Here is a 20,801-nt window from a genome sequence, read left to right as displayed (position 1 = left end):
ATCACGTCTATCTTTTGATACTATCAAATGATACTATCCCTATGGGTAGTGATAGGGATACTATCACTTCTTGAAAAATGATGGATAGAAGATAGTCTATATTATCTCTATCAATTGATAGACGGATGGAGATACTATCAGCATTTTTCCATCACTGATGGATCAAGCATATCTTTATCATCTATCTTTGGGGAAAAAGATCTTATCAGCAAATTTCCATAGCTATCCCTATCTATCCTATCATTGAAACAAACAGCGAAACCAAAATCTTGCGCATAATGGGAAAAAGCTAAAAGAAATAACTCAAAGTATGTTCTCATGGGTATTTTCGGAACGGGCACGACGAGGGGATGACGGAAATCGATGTCCGACGCCATTTTGAAATCCAAGATGGCGGCCTCCGGATTAGTGAAATCATTGCAAACCCATGCAATATGGGTATTTTCGGAACGGGCACGATGAGGGGATGACGGAAATCGATGTCCGGCGCCATTTTGAAATCCAAGATGGCGGCCTCCGGATAAGTAAAATCATTGAAAACCCATGCAATATGGGTATTTTCGGAACGGGCGCGACGAGAAGATGACGAAAATCGATGTCCGACGCCATTTTGAAATCCAAGATGGCGGCCTCCGGATTAGTGAAATCATTGCAAACCCATGCAATATGGGTATTTTCGGAACGGGCACTTTGAGGGGATGACGAAAATCGATGTCCGACGCCATTTTGAAATCCAAGATGGCGGCCTCCGGATTAGTGAAATCATTGGAAACCCATGCAATATGGGTATTTTCGGAACGGGCACGATGAGGGGATGACGAAAATCGATGTCCGGCGCCATTTTGAAATCCAAGATGGCGGCCTCCGGATAAGTAAAATCATCGGAAACCAATGCAATATGGGTATTTTCGGAACGAGCGACGAGAAGATGACGAAAATCTATGTCCGACGCCATTTTGAAATCCAAGATGGCGGCCTGCGGATTAGTGAAATCATTGGAAACCCATGCAATATGGGTATTTTCGGAACGGGCACGATGAGGGGATGACGAAAATCGATGTCCGGCGCCATTTTGAAATCCAAGATGGCGGCCTCCGGATTAGTGAAATCATTGGAAACCCATGCAATATGGGTATTTTCGGAACGGGCACGACGAGGGGATGACGAAAATCGATGTCCGGCGCCATTTTGAAATCCAAGATGGCGGCCTCCGGATTAGTGAAATCATTGGAAACCCATGCAATATGGGTATTTTCGGAACGGGCGCGACGAGAAGATGACGAAAATCGATGTCCGACGCCATTTTGAAATCCAAGATGGCGGCCTCCGGATTAGTGAAATCATTAGAAACCAATGCAATATGTGTATTTTCGGAACGGGCGCGACGAGGGATGACGAAAATCGATGTCCGGCGCCATTTTGAAATCCAAGATGGCGGCCTCCGGATTAGTGAAATCATTGGAAACCCATGCAATATGGGTATTTTCGGAACGGGCACGATGAGGGGATGACGAAAATCGATGTCCGGCGCCATTTTGAAATCCAAGATGGCGGCCTCCGGATTAGTGAAATCATTGGAAACCCATGCAATATGGGTATTTTCGGAACGGGCACGATGAGGGGATGACGAAAATCGATGTCCGGCGCCATTTTGAAATCCAAGATGGCGGCCTCCGGATTAGTGAAATCATTGGAAACCCATGCAATATGGGTATTTTCGGAACGGGCACGATGAGGGGATGACGAGAATCGATGTCCGGTGCCATTTTGAAATCCAAGATGGCGGCCTCCGGATTAGTGAAATCATTGGAAACCCATGCAATATGGGTATTTTCGGAACGGGCGCGACGAGAAGATGACGAAAATCGATGTCCGACGCCATTTTGAAATCCAAGATGGCGGCCTCCGGATTAGTGAAATCATTAGAAACCAATGCAATATGTGTATTTTCGGAACGGGCGCGACGAGGGATGACGAAAATCGATGTCCGGCGCCATTTTGAAATCCAAGATGGCGGCCTCCGGATTAGTGAAATCATTGGAAACCCATGCAATATGGGTATTTTCGGAACGGGCACGATGAGGGGATGACGAAAATCGATGTCCGGCGCCATTTTGAAATCCAAGATGGCGGCCTCCGGATTAGTGAAATCATTGGAAACCCATGCAATATGGGTATTTTCGGAACGGGCACGATGAGGGGATGACGAAAATCGATGTCCGGCGCCATTTTGAAATCCAAGATGGCGGCCTCCGGATTAGTGAAATCATTGGAAACCCATGCAATATGGGTATTTTCGGAACGGGCACGATGAGGGGATGACGAGAATCGATGTCCGGTGCCATTTTGAAATCCAAGATGGCGGCCTCCGGATTAGTGAAATCATTAGAAACCAATGCAATATGTGTATTTTCGGAACGGGCGCGACGAGGGATGACGAAAATCGATGTCCGGCGCCATTTTGAAATCCAAGATGGCGGCCTCCGGATTAGTGAAATCATTGGAAACCCATGCAATATGGGTATTTTCGGAACGGGCACGATGAGGGGATGACGAAAATCGATGTCCGGCGCCATTTTGAAATCCAAGATGGCGGCCTCCGGATTAGTGAAATCATTGGAAACCCATGCAATATGGGTATTTTCGGAACGGGCACGATGAGGGGATGACGAAAATCGATGTCCGGCGCCATTTTGAAATCCAAGATGGCGGCCTCCGGATTAGTGAAATCATTGGAAACCCATGCAATATGGGTATTTTCGGAACGGGCGCGACGAGAAGATGACGAAAATCGATGTCCGACGCCATTTTGAAATCCAAGATGGCGGCCTCCGGATAAGTGAAATCATTGGAAACCAATGCAATATGGGTATTTTCGGAACGGGCGCGACGAGGGATGACGAAAATCGATGTCCGGCGCCATTTTGAAATCCAAGATGGCGGCCTCCGGATTAGTGAAATCATTGCAAACCCATGCAATATGGGTATTTTCGGAACGGGCACAACGAGGGGATGACGAAAATCGATGCCCTACGCCATTTTGAAATCCAAGATGGCGGCCTCCGGGTTAGTAAAATCATAAGATACCCATGCAATATGGGTATTTTCGGAACGCGCGACGAGGGAATGACGAAAATCGATGTCCGACGATTTTCGTCATCCCTTCGTCGCGCCCGTTCCGAAAGTACAGTGGGATTCCGTTTTTGGCAACGAAGTCGAAATTTTTAGTTGCCTAAAAGGAAACCGTTCCAAAATCGGAACCCATTTTTTTTATTTTAGTTTTTAGTTCTTAGTTTTGAAAACATCATTAAAGTGTTATTACATCATCCTTATGGAACCATACGGCATCGAGACTTCGGAACGGTTCACTTCGAAGCATATTTCCGTTGAGAAGGACTATGTAATGAATCCCTGTAATGTTAAATGTGACAAACGTCCTACATACTTTTTACCACGTAAATTTCTTCAATTATTATTTTAGTAGCTTTGTGCACACTATTTGTATGTGAGGGTCATGTAAAATCAATAATCGCATAAATGACCTTTATTCATTAACTGTACATTTCCTTAAAACTGTGTAAGAATACTATAAATGAAATGTATTTTAATATTTTTACAGAGACGTACTTATAAAACAATGGCGCTGACTATTTCAAAACTGAATGATTTTATTATTTAATGAACTTTGAAAAACTGTTCATTTTTTAGGCCCTAGCGTAAAATTTAACAAAATAAGGCATGTAATTTTGCAGAATACACAAACAAGCATATTATCATGTTTATTTGATATAAGTTTTGATTGAGCATGATATATGTTATAAAACTAACGTATGAAATCAACGAGAATCCACAGAATCCTGCTATGAAACCTGAAGAGCCTGATAAGAATCTTCGGGTGCTCGTAAGGAATCTACAGGATCACGTTTGAACTCTGAAGCATCTTGCGAGGAATCCGCATGATTCCGCCTAGAATTCTCAGGATCTCGCTTAAGATTTTAATGCTATATTGCTGAAAATTCTTAAATTCTCTGATTGAAAATTTTGAAAGCTTATAATTTTAGCAATTGCACTGTCCAAATTTCTCTGGAAACCTTTTAAAAATCCTCAAAATTTCGCAATAAATACTCAAAATGCCACTAGAAATCCACATTATCGTACTAGGAATTCACAGGAAGCTTTAGAAATCTTAAGAGTTTGTTAGGAATCACCATATTTTGGACATTATATCCAATAATCATTTATACAATCTCAAGATCCTGCAAGAAACCCTCAGTTTCCGATAAGAATTTGCAGAAATCCTCAAGAATACGTTGAAATATCTGAGAAGTCCCCTAAAACCACGAATCTCCGGATTCTTCGGAGTATAGTTACGAAACTTATTGACCCAGCTCGTTAAAACATAATGATTATCTTATGAGGCCCATATCCTTGTTCAAAAAAACTTGTATACAATGTTGGATCGTCTTTTAACCAATCTAACGTCTTACAGAATTCCTAACAAAGCGGGAAAGTAGTTCTAGATAGCTGACGCAGAAAGATCAATTTACACACTAATACCACAGACAAAGTTTAAACAATCTCAAGCGTATTTATCGCACGGTTTAGTGATAATACAGTGAAACCTCCATGATTCGATATCTGTAGGGACTATCGACTCATGGAAATATCGAGAAGTAGAAACAAATGCTTTGGAAAGCTGATTGAGGGGACCATCATAGTAACCATGAAATTTTGTTTTCAGTATGGTTCCATGAGTCGATATCGAGTCATGGAGCATCGACTCATGGAGGTTTCACTGTATTCAGAATAAAGTGTTGTTTGCACTGTGGTCGCATTTGTCATCATGGCAATGGTATTGCTGTTTGAATTTGAGATGCAAATCCTGACTAAACGTCCTCCAAATGCGGTAACACGAAACAATCAAAGGACACCCAGCAACGATTGTATAAATCACCACCGCCCAAGCAAGAAAAATATATCTTTGACATCGCATTTCTTGTGAAAAATCTTACCGCATTTGGTGTTCCCGCATTTGATATTTGCATTTCAAACGCACACAGCAATATTAAAAGGCACATTGTAATTCTTGAAAAATGAAATACAATTTAGTAAAATATGTAGACGGTTTTTTGGATTTTATGTTGACACTTTTGCAATTCTTTAGAATAACGCAATTTATTTCATGAAATTCCTTGAAACTTATGATACACGACATTATGTTTTATTTGTTTCTCTTACAGTGGTGTTTTTATATACGCAATGTATGCAATTCCATAATAATAACAATAGTGAACTAGGAAGGTGAGACGAAATTTATAGCTCTGTATGAGTCATAGACTTTCTGTGGCTCTTTTGTCAGTGCTTGTGCTTTGTTCAAGCAAAGCGGTTTTAATAAGTGTATGACTTACTGGCAGACTCAAGTAGGCTGGTCACTCAGTATAAATGCCTAAGAAAAAATAACTGTTCTCTAGTTGAGATACTTGTGGAGATTTATGGCCTCATAAAACGCTGCGAATACATGACCAATGACCATCCCGAAGTAAATAGGCGCGTACGAGAGCCCTCAGTGGTTAGTAAGATTTGGGGGAATATCGAGAAAATTGAGCTCTGGAATGTAGTCAGTGAGTAGTTGACTTGCTTTTCAAATGACTAAAGCAACAGACACAATGATATTTACAAAAAAAATACAAATTTCAGTGGTATTTAAAAATGTTGCCAAAAACGGATCCATTTTGTTGCACAAATCGGGGGGAGCATAAAATGGAGCATGCCAAAAACGGAATCCCACTGTACTCATATTGCATGGGTTTCCAATGATTTCACTTATCCAGAGGCCACCATCTTGGATTTCAAAATGGCGTCGGACATCGATTTTCGTCATCCCCTCGTCGTGCCCGTTCCGAAAATACCCATATTGCATGGGTTTGCAATGATTTCACTAATCCGGAGGCCGCCATCTTGGATTTCAAAATGGCGTCGGACATCGGTTTTCGTCATCCCCTCGTCGTGCCCGTTCCGAAAATACCCATATTGCATGGGTTTCCAATGATTTCACTAATCCGGAGGCCGCCATCTTGGATTTCAAAATGGCGTCGGACATCGATTTTCGTCATCCCCTCGTCGCGCCCGTTCCGAAAATACCCATATTGCATTGGTTTCCAATGATTTCACTAATCTGCAGGCCGCCATCTTGGATTCCAAAATGGCGTCGGACATCGGTTTTCGTCATCCCCTCGTCGTGCCCGTTCCGAAAATACCCATATTGCATGGTTTTCCAATGATTTCACTAATCCGGAGGCCGCCATCTTGGATTTCAAAATGGCGTCGGACATCGGTTTTCGTTATCCCCTCGTCGTGCCCGTTCCGAAAATACCCATATTGCATGGGTTTCCAATGATTTCACTAATCTGCAGGCCGCCATCTTGTATTTCAAAATGGCGTCGGACATCGATTTTCGTCATCCCCTCGTCGTGCCCGTTCCGAAAATACCCATATTGCATGGGTTTCCAATGATTTCACTAATCTGCAGGCCGCCATCTTGTATTTCAAAATGGCGTCGGACATCGATTTTCGTCATCCCCTCGTCGCGCCCGTTCCGAAAATACCCATATTGCATGGTTTTCCAATGATTTCACTAATCTGCAGGCCGCCATCTTGGATTCCAAAATGGCGTCGGACATCGGTTTTCGTCATCCCCTCGTCGTGCCCGTTCCGAAAATACCCATATTGCATGGGTTTCCAATGATTTCACTGATCTGCAGGCCGCCATCTTGGATTTCAAAATGGCGTCGGACATCGATTTTCGTCATCCCCTCGTCGTGCCCGTTCCGAAAATACCCATATTGCATGGGTTTCCAATGATTTCACTAATCTGCAGGCCGCCATCTTGTATTTCAAAATGGCGTCGGACATCGATTTTCGTCATCCCCTCGTCGCGCCCGTTCCGAAAATACCCATATTGCATGGTTTTCCAATGATTTCACTAATCTGCAGGCCGCCATCTTGGATTCCAAAATGGCGTCGGACATCGGTTTTCGTCATCCCCTCGTCGTGCCCGTTCCGAAAATACCCATATTGCATGGGTTTCCAATGATTTCACTGATCTGCAGGCCGCCATCTTGGATTTCAAAATGATGTCGGACATCGATTTTCGTCATCCCCTCGTCGCGCCCGTTCCGAAAATACCCATATTGCATGGGTTTCCAATGATTTCACTAATCTGCAGGCCGCCATCTTGGATTCCAAAATGGCGTCGGACATCGGTTTTCGTCATCCCCTCGTCGTGCCCGTTCCGAAAATACCCATATTGCATGGTTTTCCAATGATTTCACTAATCTGCAGGCCGCCATCTTGGATTTCAAAATGGCGTCGGACATCGATTTTCGTCATCCCCTCGTCGTGCCCGTTCCGAAAATACCCATATTGCATGGGTTTCCAATGATTTCACTAATCCGGAGGCCGCCATCTTGTATTTCAAAATAGCGTCGGACATCGATTTTCGTCATCCCCTCGTCGCGCCCGTTCCGAAAATACCCATATTGCATGGTTTTCCAATGATTTCACTAATCTGCAGGCCGCCATCTTGGATTCCAAAATGGCGTCGGACATCGGTTTTCGTCATCCCCTCGTCGTGCCCGTTCCGAAAATACCCATATTGCATGGTTTTCCAATGATTTCACTAATCTGCAGGCCGCCATCTTGGATTCCAAAATGGCGTCGGACATCGGTTTTCGTCATCCCCTCGTCGTGCCCGTTCCGAAAATACCCATATTGCATGGGTTTCCAATGATTTCACTGATCTGCAGGCCGCCATCTTGGATTTCAAAATGGCGTCGGACATCGATTTTCGTCATCCCCTCGTCGCGCCCGTTCCGAAAATACCCATATTGCATGGGTTTCCAATGATTTCACTAATCTGCAGGCCGCCATCTTGGATTCCAAAATGGCGTCGGACATCGGTTTTCGTCATCCCCTCGTCGTGCCCGTTCCGAAAATACCCATATTGCATGGTTTTCCAATGATTTCACTAATCTGCAGGCCGCCATCTTGGATTTCAAAATGGCGTCGGACATCGATTTTCGTCATCCCCTCGTCGTGCCCGTTCCGAAAATACCCATATTGCATGGGTTTCCAATGATTTCACTAATCCGGAGGCCGCCATCTTGTATTTCAAAATGGCGTCGGACATCGATTTTCGTCATCCCCTCGTCGCGCCCGTTCCGAAAATACCCATATTGCATGGTTTTCCAATGATTTCACTAATCTGCAGGCCGCCATCTTGGATTCCAAAATGGCGTCGGACATCGGTTTTCGTCATCCCCTCGTCGTGCCCGTTCCGAAAATACCCATATTGCATGGTTTTCCAATGATTTCACTAATCTGCAGGCCGCCATCTTGGATTTCAAAATGGCGTCGGACATCGGTTTTCGTCATCCCCTCGTCGTGTCCGTTCCGAAAATACCCATATTGCATGGGTTTCCAATGATTTCACTGATCTGCAGGCCGCCATCTTGGATTTCAAAATGGCATCGGACATCGATTTTCGTCATCCCCTCGTCGTGCCCGTTCCAAAAATACCCATATTGCATGGGTTTCCAATGATTTCACTAATCCGGAGGCCGCCATCTTGTATTTCAAAATGGCGTCGGACATCGGTTTTCGTCATCCCCTCGTCGTGCCCGTTCCGAAAATACCCATATTGCATGGGTTTCCAATGATTTCACTAATCCGGAGGCCGCCATCTTGTATTTCAAAATGGCGTCGGACATCGATTTTCGTCATCCCCTCGTCGTGCCCGTTCCAAAAATACCCATATTGCATGGGTTTCCAATGATTTCACTAATCCGCAGGCCGCCATCTTGGATTTCAAAATGGCGTCGGACATCGATTTTCGTCATCCTCTCGTCGCGCCTGTTCCGAAAATACTCATATTGCATGGGATTCCAACAATTCTTACACTCCTGAAGCCGCTAAATATGGAATTTAGTTAATTTTCTATGCCCATAGTCCAACAATTTTTATTCTATAATATTATCAATTGATAGAGATAGAACCTCTATCATTATTAATTGAGAGATGTACAACTGATAGTATCATGATGAGAAATTTTTGGGATAGGGATACTATCTCTCTATCCTCTATCTCTGATAGAAACCGTTCTCTCAGTGATACTATCAGAGATAGACAAGAAGTGATAGTATCATCTGGCTGAACTGATAGTATCAGTTGTCTATCAGATAGATGATAGTATCATCGTCTATCTGATAATTTTGATGCCTGGCCTTAACGGGTCAATTCATTCCAAATCGTAAAACAAACAATGCCATCCCATGGTTTCCATTTCTTTCATCGGTTCTGGAATGGAGTCGCATGGTCTGTTCTCATCAGCTCGAACTAATAGGGCACCGCACAGCACGATTTTATAATCCAACCCTTAAATACTTTTACACCCCATTATGAACAGCCTTTGTGCCACCAACGCTTTTCAAGGGAACTTGAAACAGCTACACTTTCGTTGATGGTAGTAGGTCAATGTCCATTTGCGCCATGGTAACGGTCTCTGAACGGTGCATCGTTTGGGCATTAAACTCCTGGCCTGCTGTGAGAGGCTTCAATGATAGATGAACGAGATCCAGATAACGGGGAAAGTGCCCATTTCAGTCGATAAAGGCATAACTGTTTGGACAAACGAAAATCAAATAAATCAAATTTATTTTCTACTATCTCAGAAAATTTATTTTTAACAGCCAGGCGATAACCACCTGTGTGCTGGGTCAAAAAAAAACGAGATACATCGTGAAATTAACTCATATAGACGAATGTTGAGAATAAACTTTTGTTTATGAGAAATAAATTATTTAAAAGGGAGAATCCTTAATGCTCAGGCACATTTTGGTTTATTATTATGATATTGTTGATGATGTTAACATTTTCATAAATTTCACTCCAACAATCTTCGTTTACCATATAGGTGGCACACTTGCCCCAACAAGTATAGATTTCAAACAAACTGGATTTCGTATGTAAAAGTATATACTTTTTTCATTCAAATGCCACAATAACTTACACATTTGAATAGTTTCACGATGTGCAGTACGTTAGAATAATCTGTTAATAATTTACCTTTCACCATGCTATTTAAAAACAACGAAATTTTATAAGAATCTACTGAAATTTGGTTGTTTTTACAAAAGTCGATGTGAATACGTGAAAAATAGAGCAATTTTCATCCTATTTTGATCATTGTATTGTGAACTATGAGGGAACATATTGTTAAGCTCAAAGATAAAATATATTTTGTAGTTTTTATAAAAAGCAGGGGTGGCACACTTGCCCCAAAGTCCGCTAAGGATTTTAACGTTATATACTGGCGCAATCAATTCAAACGATAAGTTTTCAATGGTTGGTTCTTTCTTGCAGAGTCGAGTGAAGCATAGGAGTATCATTTTGAGTGAAAGCGTCTGGCAGCCATCTTGGATTTTGACGCCATTTTGAACATTGCTCATTTTCAGAACATCACATAATATCATCATTTACAGCTCAAAATTTATGATTTTTCACCCAGATTGAAATAGACAAAGCATGAAAATTCTAGGAAATTTCTATGCAAACTCTGCAGCAAATTCATTCCATGCAATCTATTAGGAATTTCGTCCAGGGTTCCTGCTGTATACCGGTGAGACTCGTCCTCGTCATTCTTCTCTAAGGAACCTTTCAGGAATATCTTCTTGGTTTCTGCCAGGAACGCCTCAAAAGATTCATCCATACAATTCTCAAGTGAATATTTCACTCATACTTCATGGACATATTAATCCAATGTTTTCCTTGTATGATTTTTTGGTGAATTTAAGGATTCATAAATCAACTCTTCTAATAATCCCTGCATCGATTTCTCCAAGGAAATTCTACAAGCAAACTTGCATGATTTTTTCTATGGTTTCTTCCATGTGTACCTGCAGTATTTTCCTCAAGAATTCCTACAGGAAATCCACTACAATTTCCATCAGGAATTTTTGAGATCCCTCTAGGATTTTTTCAATGGATTCCACCAAAAACTTCTCTTCAGAAGAAGAATTTTTCTGAGATTCCTTGGAGGAATTCCTGCCGAATCTGTTGAAAGAGTCCTAGGAGGAATAACCAGATGCATTCTTAAAAAATATATATCTGAGGAATCTCATGAGAAATTCTAGGAAGAATATCGAAAAAAAAATCCTGCCACTTTATGATATACAATTAAAACTGACATATTTTATGATTCAACGTATTGCCGACTCTTTATGGAACAATATGATGAATTGATGTATAGTGGTATCCAGTGATGATATGATTTTGAGTACAGTAAACAGTAAATCAGATTTAAATACAAAGCATCGGTGTATAAACTGTGGATACATTTCTCGATTTTAAAGAATGCTAAATTTTATGGTGCGTAAATTAATGTATGCAATGGTACCATTTTCATTTTAAATCAGAAAATTTCTTGTTTTACCTGTACAATTTCAGCCATTTATTGAACATTTTGGCTTTTATATGTAGCATATTCTATATTTTATAGGTACATTAGGTACTCAATTTATTGTGGTGCACTTTTTGATTATGATGGAGCACTGCAAATTTTTAATCTCTGGTGAAATTCCTGAAGGAATCCCTCGTGGAACTTCTGACGAATCCCTGGTAGAGTTCTTCGAGAAATGCCTAGAGTAGTCTGTTGGAATACCTGAAGAAATCTTTAGTGAAATTCCTGGTACAACTCCTAGAGATAATACTACAGTACTTTCGTCTTTTTGAATATTGAAACAGATGGTGATACTAAATAAGACAACTATTGTTCATTGGGTTAAGTATTGTAATAAAAATCAGTTTCAACTCCTGAATGGATGGTTCTATCCAGCCATACTAAAATGGGTTATTTAATCTACAAATAAGCTACCTTCTGAATTTTAAGTTTTTTAAAATGCACAAATTAATTGCATTAAATTAGCACAAGGTAGTCGGAATCTGTCGGACACGTTGAATAGTCGCGGTCATAATGGGAACTGTGGTAATACTGACTACACGAATTTATTGGATTACAATACAACGTTTATTTGACGGAGAACTTTTACACAAAGTTTTCTGTATTATTGCTTTATTTTATTGCAACTTAGTTTCAATTACCGATTCTGATTATGTACCTACTGTACTGTAAACTATTCATTTGAACTTTGAACGAACGCTGTATTTCTGGACGATTATAAACTGGACACGTACGGACTAACTACTAATACTTGGAAAAACCTCCGGAGGAATTTCTGGAGAAAATCCCCTGAGAAATCCCTGAAGGAAATCCCTGGTTTAATTCTTGGAGTAAATCGCCAAAGGAGTTTCTGGATGAAATCTTCTAAAAAATTCTTCATGAAGAATTCCTGGAGAAAATTTTAGGAGTTGTTCTTAGAGGATACCTGGGAAGAATCCTGGAGTAAATCTTCAGATAAATTCCTGGTTTAAATCTCCAGAGAAATTCCTGGAGTAAATCTTCATATGAATTCTCTGAAAAAAATCCTTGGAGGAATTTCCTAATGAAATCCATGGAAGAATTTTTCGACGAAATCCCCAGAGGAATTCCTGGACGTAATGCTCGCAGAAATTCCTAGAGCAAATCTCTGGATGAGTTTTTGTGGAATATCACATGAGGAATCTTTGGAGCAAATACTCGGATTAATTTTTGTAGGAAATCCCCAGGAAGAATTCCTGGAGAAAATCTCCGGAGAAATTCCTGGTGCAAATCCCTAGAGAAATTTCTTGAGGAAATCTTCAGATAAAATCTCTGAGATAATCTCCGAAGGAATTTCTGGAGAAAATCCACGGAGGAATTTCTTAACGAACTTCTGGAATAAATCCCCAATGAAATTCCTGGACCAAATTTCCGGAGGAAAATTTCAAAGGAATTCCTGGAGAAAGTCCCCGGAGATTTTTTTTGGAGGAAATCCCGGGAAGAAGCTCAGAAGGGATTGCTGCAGGAAATCCTCAGAGAAATTCCTGGATGAAATCCACGGAGTAATTTCTGATGGAAATACTCGTAAGGTTTCCTGGAGGACTTCCTGCAACAAATCCTCGAAGAAATTTTTGAAAGAAATCCCCGGAGGAAATCCTGTAAGACATATCGGAGGAACTTCGGTAGAATTCCTGGAAGAGGATTTCGTTAAGGAATCTTCGGAAGTATTATCGTAAAAAATCGTGAAGGAATCCTTGGACGAATTCCTGCAGGAGTTTCTAGTGGATTCCCGGGAGAAATAAGCTTTAAGGTTCCTCTAAAAATTTGAACATTGGAGAAATATGCGCAGGTTTTCAAAAGAGATGTTGATAATTCATCCAGGGATTTGTTCAAGAATTGATTCCTCCATTATTTTGGACAGTGATGTGATGTTTCAGGAATATTTTCACACATTCATTCTTAAATCGTTGCTGAGATTTATTCAGTGATTTTTCGAAGATATTTTCCAAATATAGATGCATGAATTCTTGCCTTCAAGGAAAACATATATGGGTTTTGAAAATTCACTAAGGAATCTTTATTGTTTCCAATAGGAACAAATTTTTCTGTGTTTTCCGCTAAAATCTCTAATGTTTTCTTCATGAATCCTTTCAAAATCCTTGCAGGAATTCTAGCATCTAGCAATGTTCTTTGAAAAAATTCTTCAGGGATTCTTATATGCTTTTTTTCTAGGAGGCTCCTAGAAGTATTTCTGAAGGATTTCTTGGAGGAACTTCTTTTGTAATTTTGGAATAAACCTTGAGATATTTTAGGTGGAAGTCAAAGTACAATGTTGGAACAACGAGATCAATTTCAGGATAAATCCCTGAAAAAAAAACTCTAGAAGTCAGGGAGATAACCTTGGATTATATTTCTGAAGAAATTTTTAATGAGCATCTGGAGAAATTACTGAATAGGTTTTAGAGGAATCCCTGATGGAATCCTTCTACGAACGAATCCGGAAATTCTTTAAGGAATTCTACCTGGTTAGAGTGTCCATTTTCCGGTCATTTTGCTTGTCCCGGGATTCGAAACAAAAATTGATGCTTGTCCTGGGAAATCCCGGGATCAGAATTGCTAAAAGAATTGTTCAGGAAATTCCAAATATTTTTCCTAACATTTACTCCAGCGATTTTCTGAAAACTTTTAAACATTCCTATAGAGATTCCTTCCTCTAGCGATTTCTACAGGATTTTTGTCGGACATTCATCTAGCGATGTCTATAGTGGCTTTTCAATGTTTAACTTAACATTTTGTGTATAATTCCTGTAGGTAACACAATTCATATTTCTTTGAAATCCTCCAGCGGTATACATCTACTTTTCTTTCAAAATCTCTCTCGAAGATTCCTCAATTGCATATTTTATCAAGTATGATTACTGCTTCAAAAGTATTTCATGGATAATTGTAGAATCTAAAAACTTGGATTTGTAGTTTATTAGTGATTAAAAATGATATAAATGTTATAAGTAGTTGATGACGCGTGTAGAGTACCATCAGGCGACCCCCCGTCGTTCTTGCGCTTGGCGCGAGCATCGTGTGGAGAGAAAAAGAAAAAGTACAGTCAACATCAGTTTGAATAAAAACGTAAAACGGATCGCACGCGTTTCATTCGATTCATTTGCAAATTGTCTGAAAAATCCAATTCCTAAACATTTCGGTTAAACATTTTGGTCCATTCGAGCCAGATGAACATTCTGTGATGGGTTTTTCGTTAATTTGTGGTGAAATTCCGGTCGAATTCGCGAGAGTTCATTGATTTCCACCGTGTGGAAAATCCGATCGGCAACGACGCCGAACGACGCAACGAACAGTGTGTTTGTGCGTGCACAGAACGTGTTCAAACGTGTTGAACGCAGAGTGAAAAACAAGTGAAAGACTTCGAACAAACTTTAACCGTTTGTATTCAGTGAAGTGTTGGTCTAATGACTGAAGAAACTCCTCATCCGAAACGGAGTAAAACCCCGAGGAAAATCCTGGATGTTTTAAGCGGTACACCGTCATCAATTTACGTGTCGGTGCAGCAGCAAAAACAAGAGCAAGCTAAAAAGGAAATGGCGAAACAACTGGAACGAATCTTGGATCGCCGCGAATTTGCGAAGGAAAGGATGTTCCGGATCCGCGAGGGATTGGAGAAGAACGTCGTCAATATTCATTGGTTCAAGCTACAACTCGAGACGCTTCGTCAGTGCAACGAAGAACTGCAGCGAACGTTCATCGAAATATGCGACCTGGTACCACGAAATCAGCGAGATGAACACAGGGAAAACCATTTCCGGTCTGAGGAGCTGCACAATGAGCTCTTTGTGTACATCCAAACAGAAATCGCGAAGTTGAATGCGGCGGAAGAGGAAAAACAACGCAGCACGATGAATGTATTAGCCCCTGCTTTCGTGCCGCAGCAGCCTGTGGTAATGAACAACTCGATGCCTCACTTGCCAGTACCATTGCCGACATTCGACGGCAGCCTCGAGAATTGGTATTCATTCAAGTGTATGTTCAAAACCATAATGAACAGGTATCCACATGAATCCCCAGCAATAAAACTGTACCACTTGAAGAACTCGCTTACTGGAAGTGCTGCTGGTAAAATCGACCAAGACGTAATCAACAACAACGACTACGATTCAGCGTGGAGAATGCTTGAGGAAACCTACGAGGACGAGCGACTAATTATCGATACACACATAGACGCTCTACTCACGTTACCCAAGATGACGAGTGAGAACGGCACTGAGTTGCGGAACTTGCTTGATAATTGTTTGAAACATGTCGACGCTTTGAAGAACCGATCGTTACCAGTTGAAGGACTCTCCGAGATGATCCTAATCAATGTAGTGGCGAAACGCTTGGATAAGGAAACCAGGAAATTGTGGGAATCACAAATACCATCGGATGACCTACCAACGTACCCGGATATGGTTGACTTCCTTCGAGAGCGAAGTCGCATCCTACAGAAGATGAGAAGTTACACCGAAGCAGCGTCATCAATTCCATCGAAACAGAGAGGCAAACAATCCGACCTGAAACTTACTCCAGGCAGAAACTTTGCGCAAACTTCCCAATCCAACGAATGGTGTGCATGTTGCAACGGTGAGCATGTAATCTACAAGTGCGACGTATTTGAAAGCCTTACAGTGAACGACCGCTACGCTAAAGTAAAGCAAGCCGGCCTCTGCTTTAATTGCCTGCGACGTGGTCACGGTACCGGTGATTGCAATTCGGAGAGGACCTGCAAAACATGCAAGCGTAAACATCACAGTCTCCTACATGAAGGCAAATCGACAGTCAATCAACTTCAAGTAAACCAAGCTGACGCAGAAGCACCAGCAGTTGCAGAAGAACATCGTGAGGATGCTGAAGAAATACCAGGATCAGTTAACTGTGCCAAGACGACCATGCCGAAACAAGTTCTCCTTTCGACAGCAGAAGTGCTTGTTCTGGATTCCAACAACAGAAGTGTACTATGCCGAGCTTTGTTGGATTCTGGTTCGGACTCAAATCTCATCAGCAAGGCGTTGGCAACGAAGCTGAACATCCCCATGGAGAGCGTGAACATTCCGATAACCGGAGTTAACAACGCTGAGACTCGAATCAAGCATAAGCTCCGTACCAAGATCCTGTCACGTGTCAGTTCATTTGATGCGGTTCTGGACTTCTTGGTCGTACCGACAGTTACTGCTAATTTGCCGACAATGAAGGTGGATATCCATTCCTTGTCAATACCCACTAACATAGCCTTGGCAGATCCATTGTTCCATATTCCTGATGAAATTCAAATGATCATCGGCGCTGAACTGTTTTTCGAGCTTCTCAAAAACGGACGGATGAATCTAGCTGAAGGGTCGCCTATGTTGATCGAGACCGACTTAGGATGGGTTGTCAGCGGGCCAGTCAAGGTAAACCAAAACGGTCCCTCTCGTAGCGTCTGCCAGTTGAATATTACGGATGAGCAATTGAATCGCACTCTTGTCAAATTTTGGGAAATTGAGAGTTGCAACGAAGCATCACCATTAACGCCAGCGGAACAAGCCATCGAAAAGCACTATGAGGAAACATTTTCCCGAGATGAAACAGGTCGGTACATCGTCAAACTTCCTTTCAATGAAAACAAGAGTCAACTTGGCGACTCCTTGGAAATGGCTAGGACACGATTCAAACGGCTACTACGATCGTTTGCCAACAACGAGAAGAAAAGGCGCTACACTGAGTTCATGACCGAATACCAGACACTGGGGCATATGATTCAAGTTCAGCACAATCCCGAGGATTGCTACTTTCTTCCGCACCACGCAGTTTACAAGGAATCGAGTTCTACTACAAAAATCCGTGTAGTATTCGACGCATCGGCGAAAACAACGTCTGGCATTTCATTGAACGACGCCCTAGCTGTGGGCCCAACAGTTCAAAACGATCTCGTCACAATACTGCTGCGGTTCTGTTCCTATCCTGTAGTCCTGACAGCAGACATCCCGAAGATGTACCGTCAGGTACGTATTCATGAAGACGATCGAAAATATCAGCGTATCCTGTGGCTTGACACCAATAATGAAATAGCCACGTTTGAATTAACAACGGTTACGTACGGTTGCGCCAGTGCACCCTATCTGGCAACGCGCACGTTGATACAATTGGCGAAAGATGAAGCAAGCGAATTACCACATGGATCCAAAGTCATTGAAGAAAATAGCTACATCGATGACTTCCTCACCGGAGGTAACAGTGAGCAAGAGGTGATTGCAATCTACCAGCAACTCACTGAGCTACTGCGACGAGGAGGCTTTGGAATCCATAAATTTTGCACCAACAGCGAGGTGGTCCGTAAAATCATTCCGCCTGAACTCCAAGAAACACTTTTCGACTTCGAGGACGCCGATATCAACAGCGTTATCAAAACTCTTGGCGTCATTTGGAATCCGAACGACGACTTTTTCACCTTTAATGTGAGTCCTCTTCACGGCAAGGTAACGAATGCAATACCAACCAAACGCAGCGTGCTTTCTGCTATCGGACAGCTTTTCGATCCATGTGGCTATCTTGGTCCTGTGACAACGACGACAAAATTGCTGATGCAAGATTTGTGGAGATTGAAGTTGAGCTGGGACAATGAACTACCGGAGGAGCAATACAACCTGTGGACTACATTCCAGGAGCAGCTGCCGTTGATGAACGAGCTGCGGAAGAAGCGATGTGTTATTACACGCGGAGCGGCGGCAGTAGAGCTCCACGGATTTTCGGACGCTTCCAAGCGTGCGTATGGAGCAGTTTTGTACACTAAGTGTATTTCTCCAGATGGATCAGTGGACGTCGAACTCGTGTGCAGCAAATCAAGAGTGGCTCCCTTGAAGCCAATGACCATTCCTCGGCTGGAATTGTGCGGAACACTTCTTCTGGCACGTCTGGTTGAAAAAACAGCTGCTGCAATGAAAATTCCCTTTTCCAATGTGACACTTTACACAGACTCACAAGTATGTTTGAGCTGGTTTGCAAAATCACCGCTTGCTTTGAACCAGTTTGTTGCAAATCGTGTCGCCACTGTGCACGAATTGACGCAGGACTACAAGTGGTGCTATGTGCGATCTCAGGACAACCCAGCAGATATTATTTCACGTGGTTGCTACCAGCGGAACTGCTAACAGAAGAAAAGTGGTTCAAAGGTGCATCGGCTTTGTGGCAGCCAAATTGTTCAGCTAATGAGGACACCATTTGCTTGGATGACGACGAATTGCCGGAATTGAAACCAACAGTAGTCGCCACCTCCGTGCGACAAAAACCTCAAATCGATTTGACACGTATGAGCAGCTTTCGACGACTACAACGAGCTTGGGCTTATGTGTTGCGGTTCATAAAAAATGTACGTAAGAAGAAACGTGACACTTCCGAGCTTCAAACGCAAGAAATCACCAAGGCAACCCAAATTATCATGATGCTTGTGCAGAGGGAAACGTTTTACGACCTGCTCCACGCCCCGAAAGAAGGTAAGAAGACTTTGAAGCAATATCGTGGTTTGGCTCCATTCATCGACAAGGATGGATTAATTAGGGTTGGCGGACGTCTTAAATACTCTTCGATCCCCTACGACGGCAAACACCAAATCATGTTACCTGAAAAGCATCACGTGACCCAAATACTTGTGCGCCAACTCCATACCGATCATTTCCATGTCGGGCAGCGTGGTTTGCTGTCTATCGTACGGGAACGGTATTGGCCGATAAAAGTGAAGACGCTTATTAAACAGCTTGTCTCCAAATGCTACGTTTGCTTTCGGCAAAATCCAACGCAGGTTGACCAATTCATGGGCGACTTACCAGACTATCGGATTACACCATCACCTGTATTTTCGAACACCGGGGTTGATTACGCTGGACCGGTATATCTCAAAGAAACTGGTAGAAAGAAAACAACGTACAAGGCATACATCGCAGTGTTTATTTGCTTGGCCACGAAGGCCATCCATATTGAATTGGTTTCCAATTTGACCACAGAAAATTTTATCGCTGCCCTGCAACGGTTTATCAGCAGACGTGGTATGGTCACCAATATGTATTCCGATAATGGGACGACGTTTGTGGGAGCGAATCATGAGTTGGCCGAGCTACGCAAGTTGTTCGAGGACCAGACACATCAACGGCAACTGAACGATTTCTGCATTTCGAAAGGAATCGAATGGCATTTTATCCCGCCACGTAGTCCCCACTTCGGCGGTATATGGGAGGTTGGAGTAAAATCAATTAAACACCATTTGTAGCGTGTCGTCGGTGAAACGAAGTTGACCTTTGAAGAAATGACTACTTTTTTGGCGCAGTGTGAAGCAATCCTGAACAGTCGACCGTTAATTCCTGTTTCGGACGATCCGAATGACATCGAAGTTTTGACTCCATCGCACTTCCTCATCGGGAGATCTGCTGTGAGCATTCCGGAACCGTCATATGCAGAAGAGAAGATAGGCCGATTGAACCGTTGGCAACACGTACAATTGATGAAGGAACATTTTTGGAAGCGCTGGTCGAGTGAGTATTTGCATTATTTACAGTCCAGACCAAAGTGGCACAGCGAAACTGCAAAGATCGAGATTGGCGATGTCGTCGTTTTGAAGGATGAAAACGCACCCCCACATCAATGGCGAATGGGACGCATCGTGGCAACGCACCCCGGACATGATGGCATTGTGCGAGTCGTCACAGTACGTGCAGATACCAAGGAGTTCCGTAGAGCTGTATCCAAGGTTTGCTTCCTTCCAAAGGTTGATCCGTTGGACTCAACGGGGGGAGTATGATGACGCGTGTAGAGTACCATCAGGCGACCCCCCGTCGTTCTTGCACTTGGCGCGAGCATCGTGTGGAGAGAAAAAGAAAAAGTACAGTCAACATCAGTTTGAATAAAAACGTAAAACGGATCGCACGCGTTTCATTCGATTCATTTGCAAATTGTCTGAAAAATCCAATTCCTAAACATTTCGGTTAAACAGTAGTCAATCTGCCAATAAGCCGAAAAGTAGCTAGAATAATTCAGAGCATACGTAAACTATTAATCACACTCCTACGTTTATGTTTAACTTCATTACAGATTTCACTGTCGTATTTGGAAATTTACAATGAGTTAATTAGAGACTTGCTCAACCCAGGTGGTCCGCTGGAGTTACGCGAGGTAAGTTAAAGTTATACCTGTTAAGAACGATACGTTCATGGTGAATATTTCAAATTTGCACCTCTAACAATTATATGAATAACTGAATTTATCGGTATAATCAACGTTTTTATATACAGCATTAATCAGCCAATGTAAAGAA

The 20,801-nt window shown here is 42.3% G+C and overlaps 1 protein-coding gene across 3 annotated transcripts in view; it reads left to right on the top strand.

The window, feature by feature from the left end:
- LOC5579633 (kinesin-like protein KIF19) overlaps positions 1 to 20,801 on the top strand; it is a 92,926-nt gene that overhangs the window by 68,248 nt on the left and 3,877 nt on the right. For all 3 annotated transcript variants that reach the window (XM_021838763.1, XM_021838764.1, XM_021838762.1), the window contains exon 4: positions 20,579 to 20,659. In XM_021838763.1, coding sequence (XP_021694455.1) covers positions 20,579 to 20,659 — 81 coding nt within the window. The remainder of the gene's footprint in view (positions 1 to 20,578; positions 20,660 to 20,801) is intronic.

This window comes from Aedes aegypti, chromosome 1 (assembly GCF_002204515.2).
Source record: "Aedes aegypti strain LVP_AGWG chromosome 1, AaegL5.0 Primary Assembly, whole genome shotgun sequence".
Taxonomy (NCBI): Eukaryota; Metazoa; Arthropoda; class Insecta; order Diptera; family Culicidae; genus Aedes; species Aedes aegypti.
This window is presented reverse-complemented; position numbering and strand designations above follow the sequence as displayed.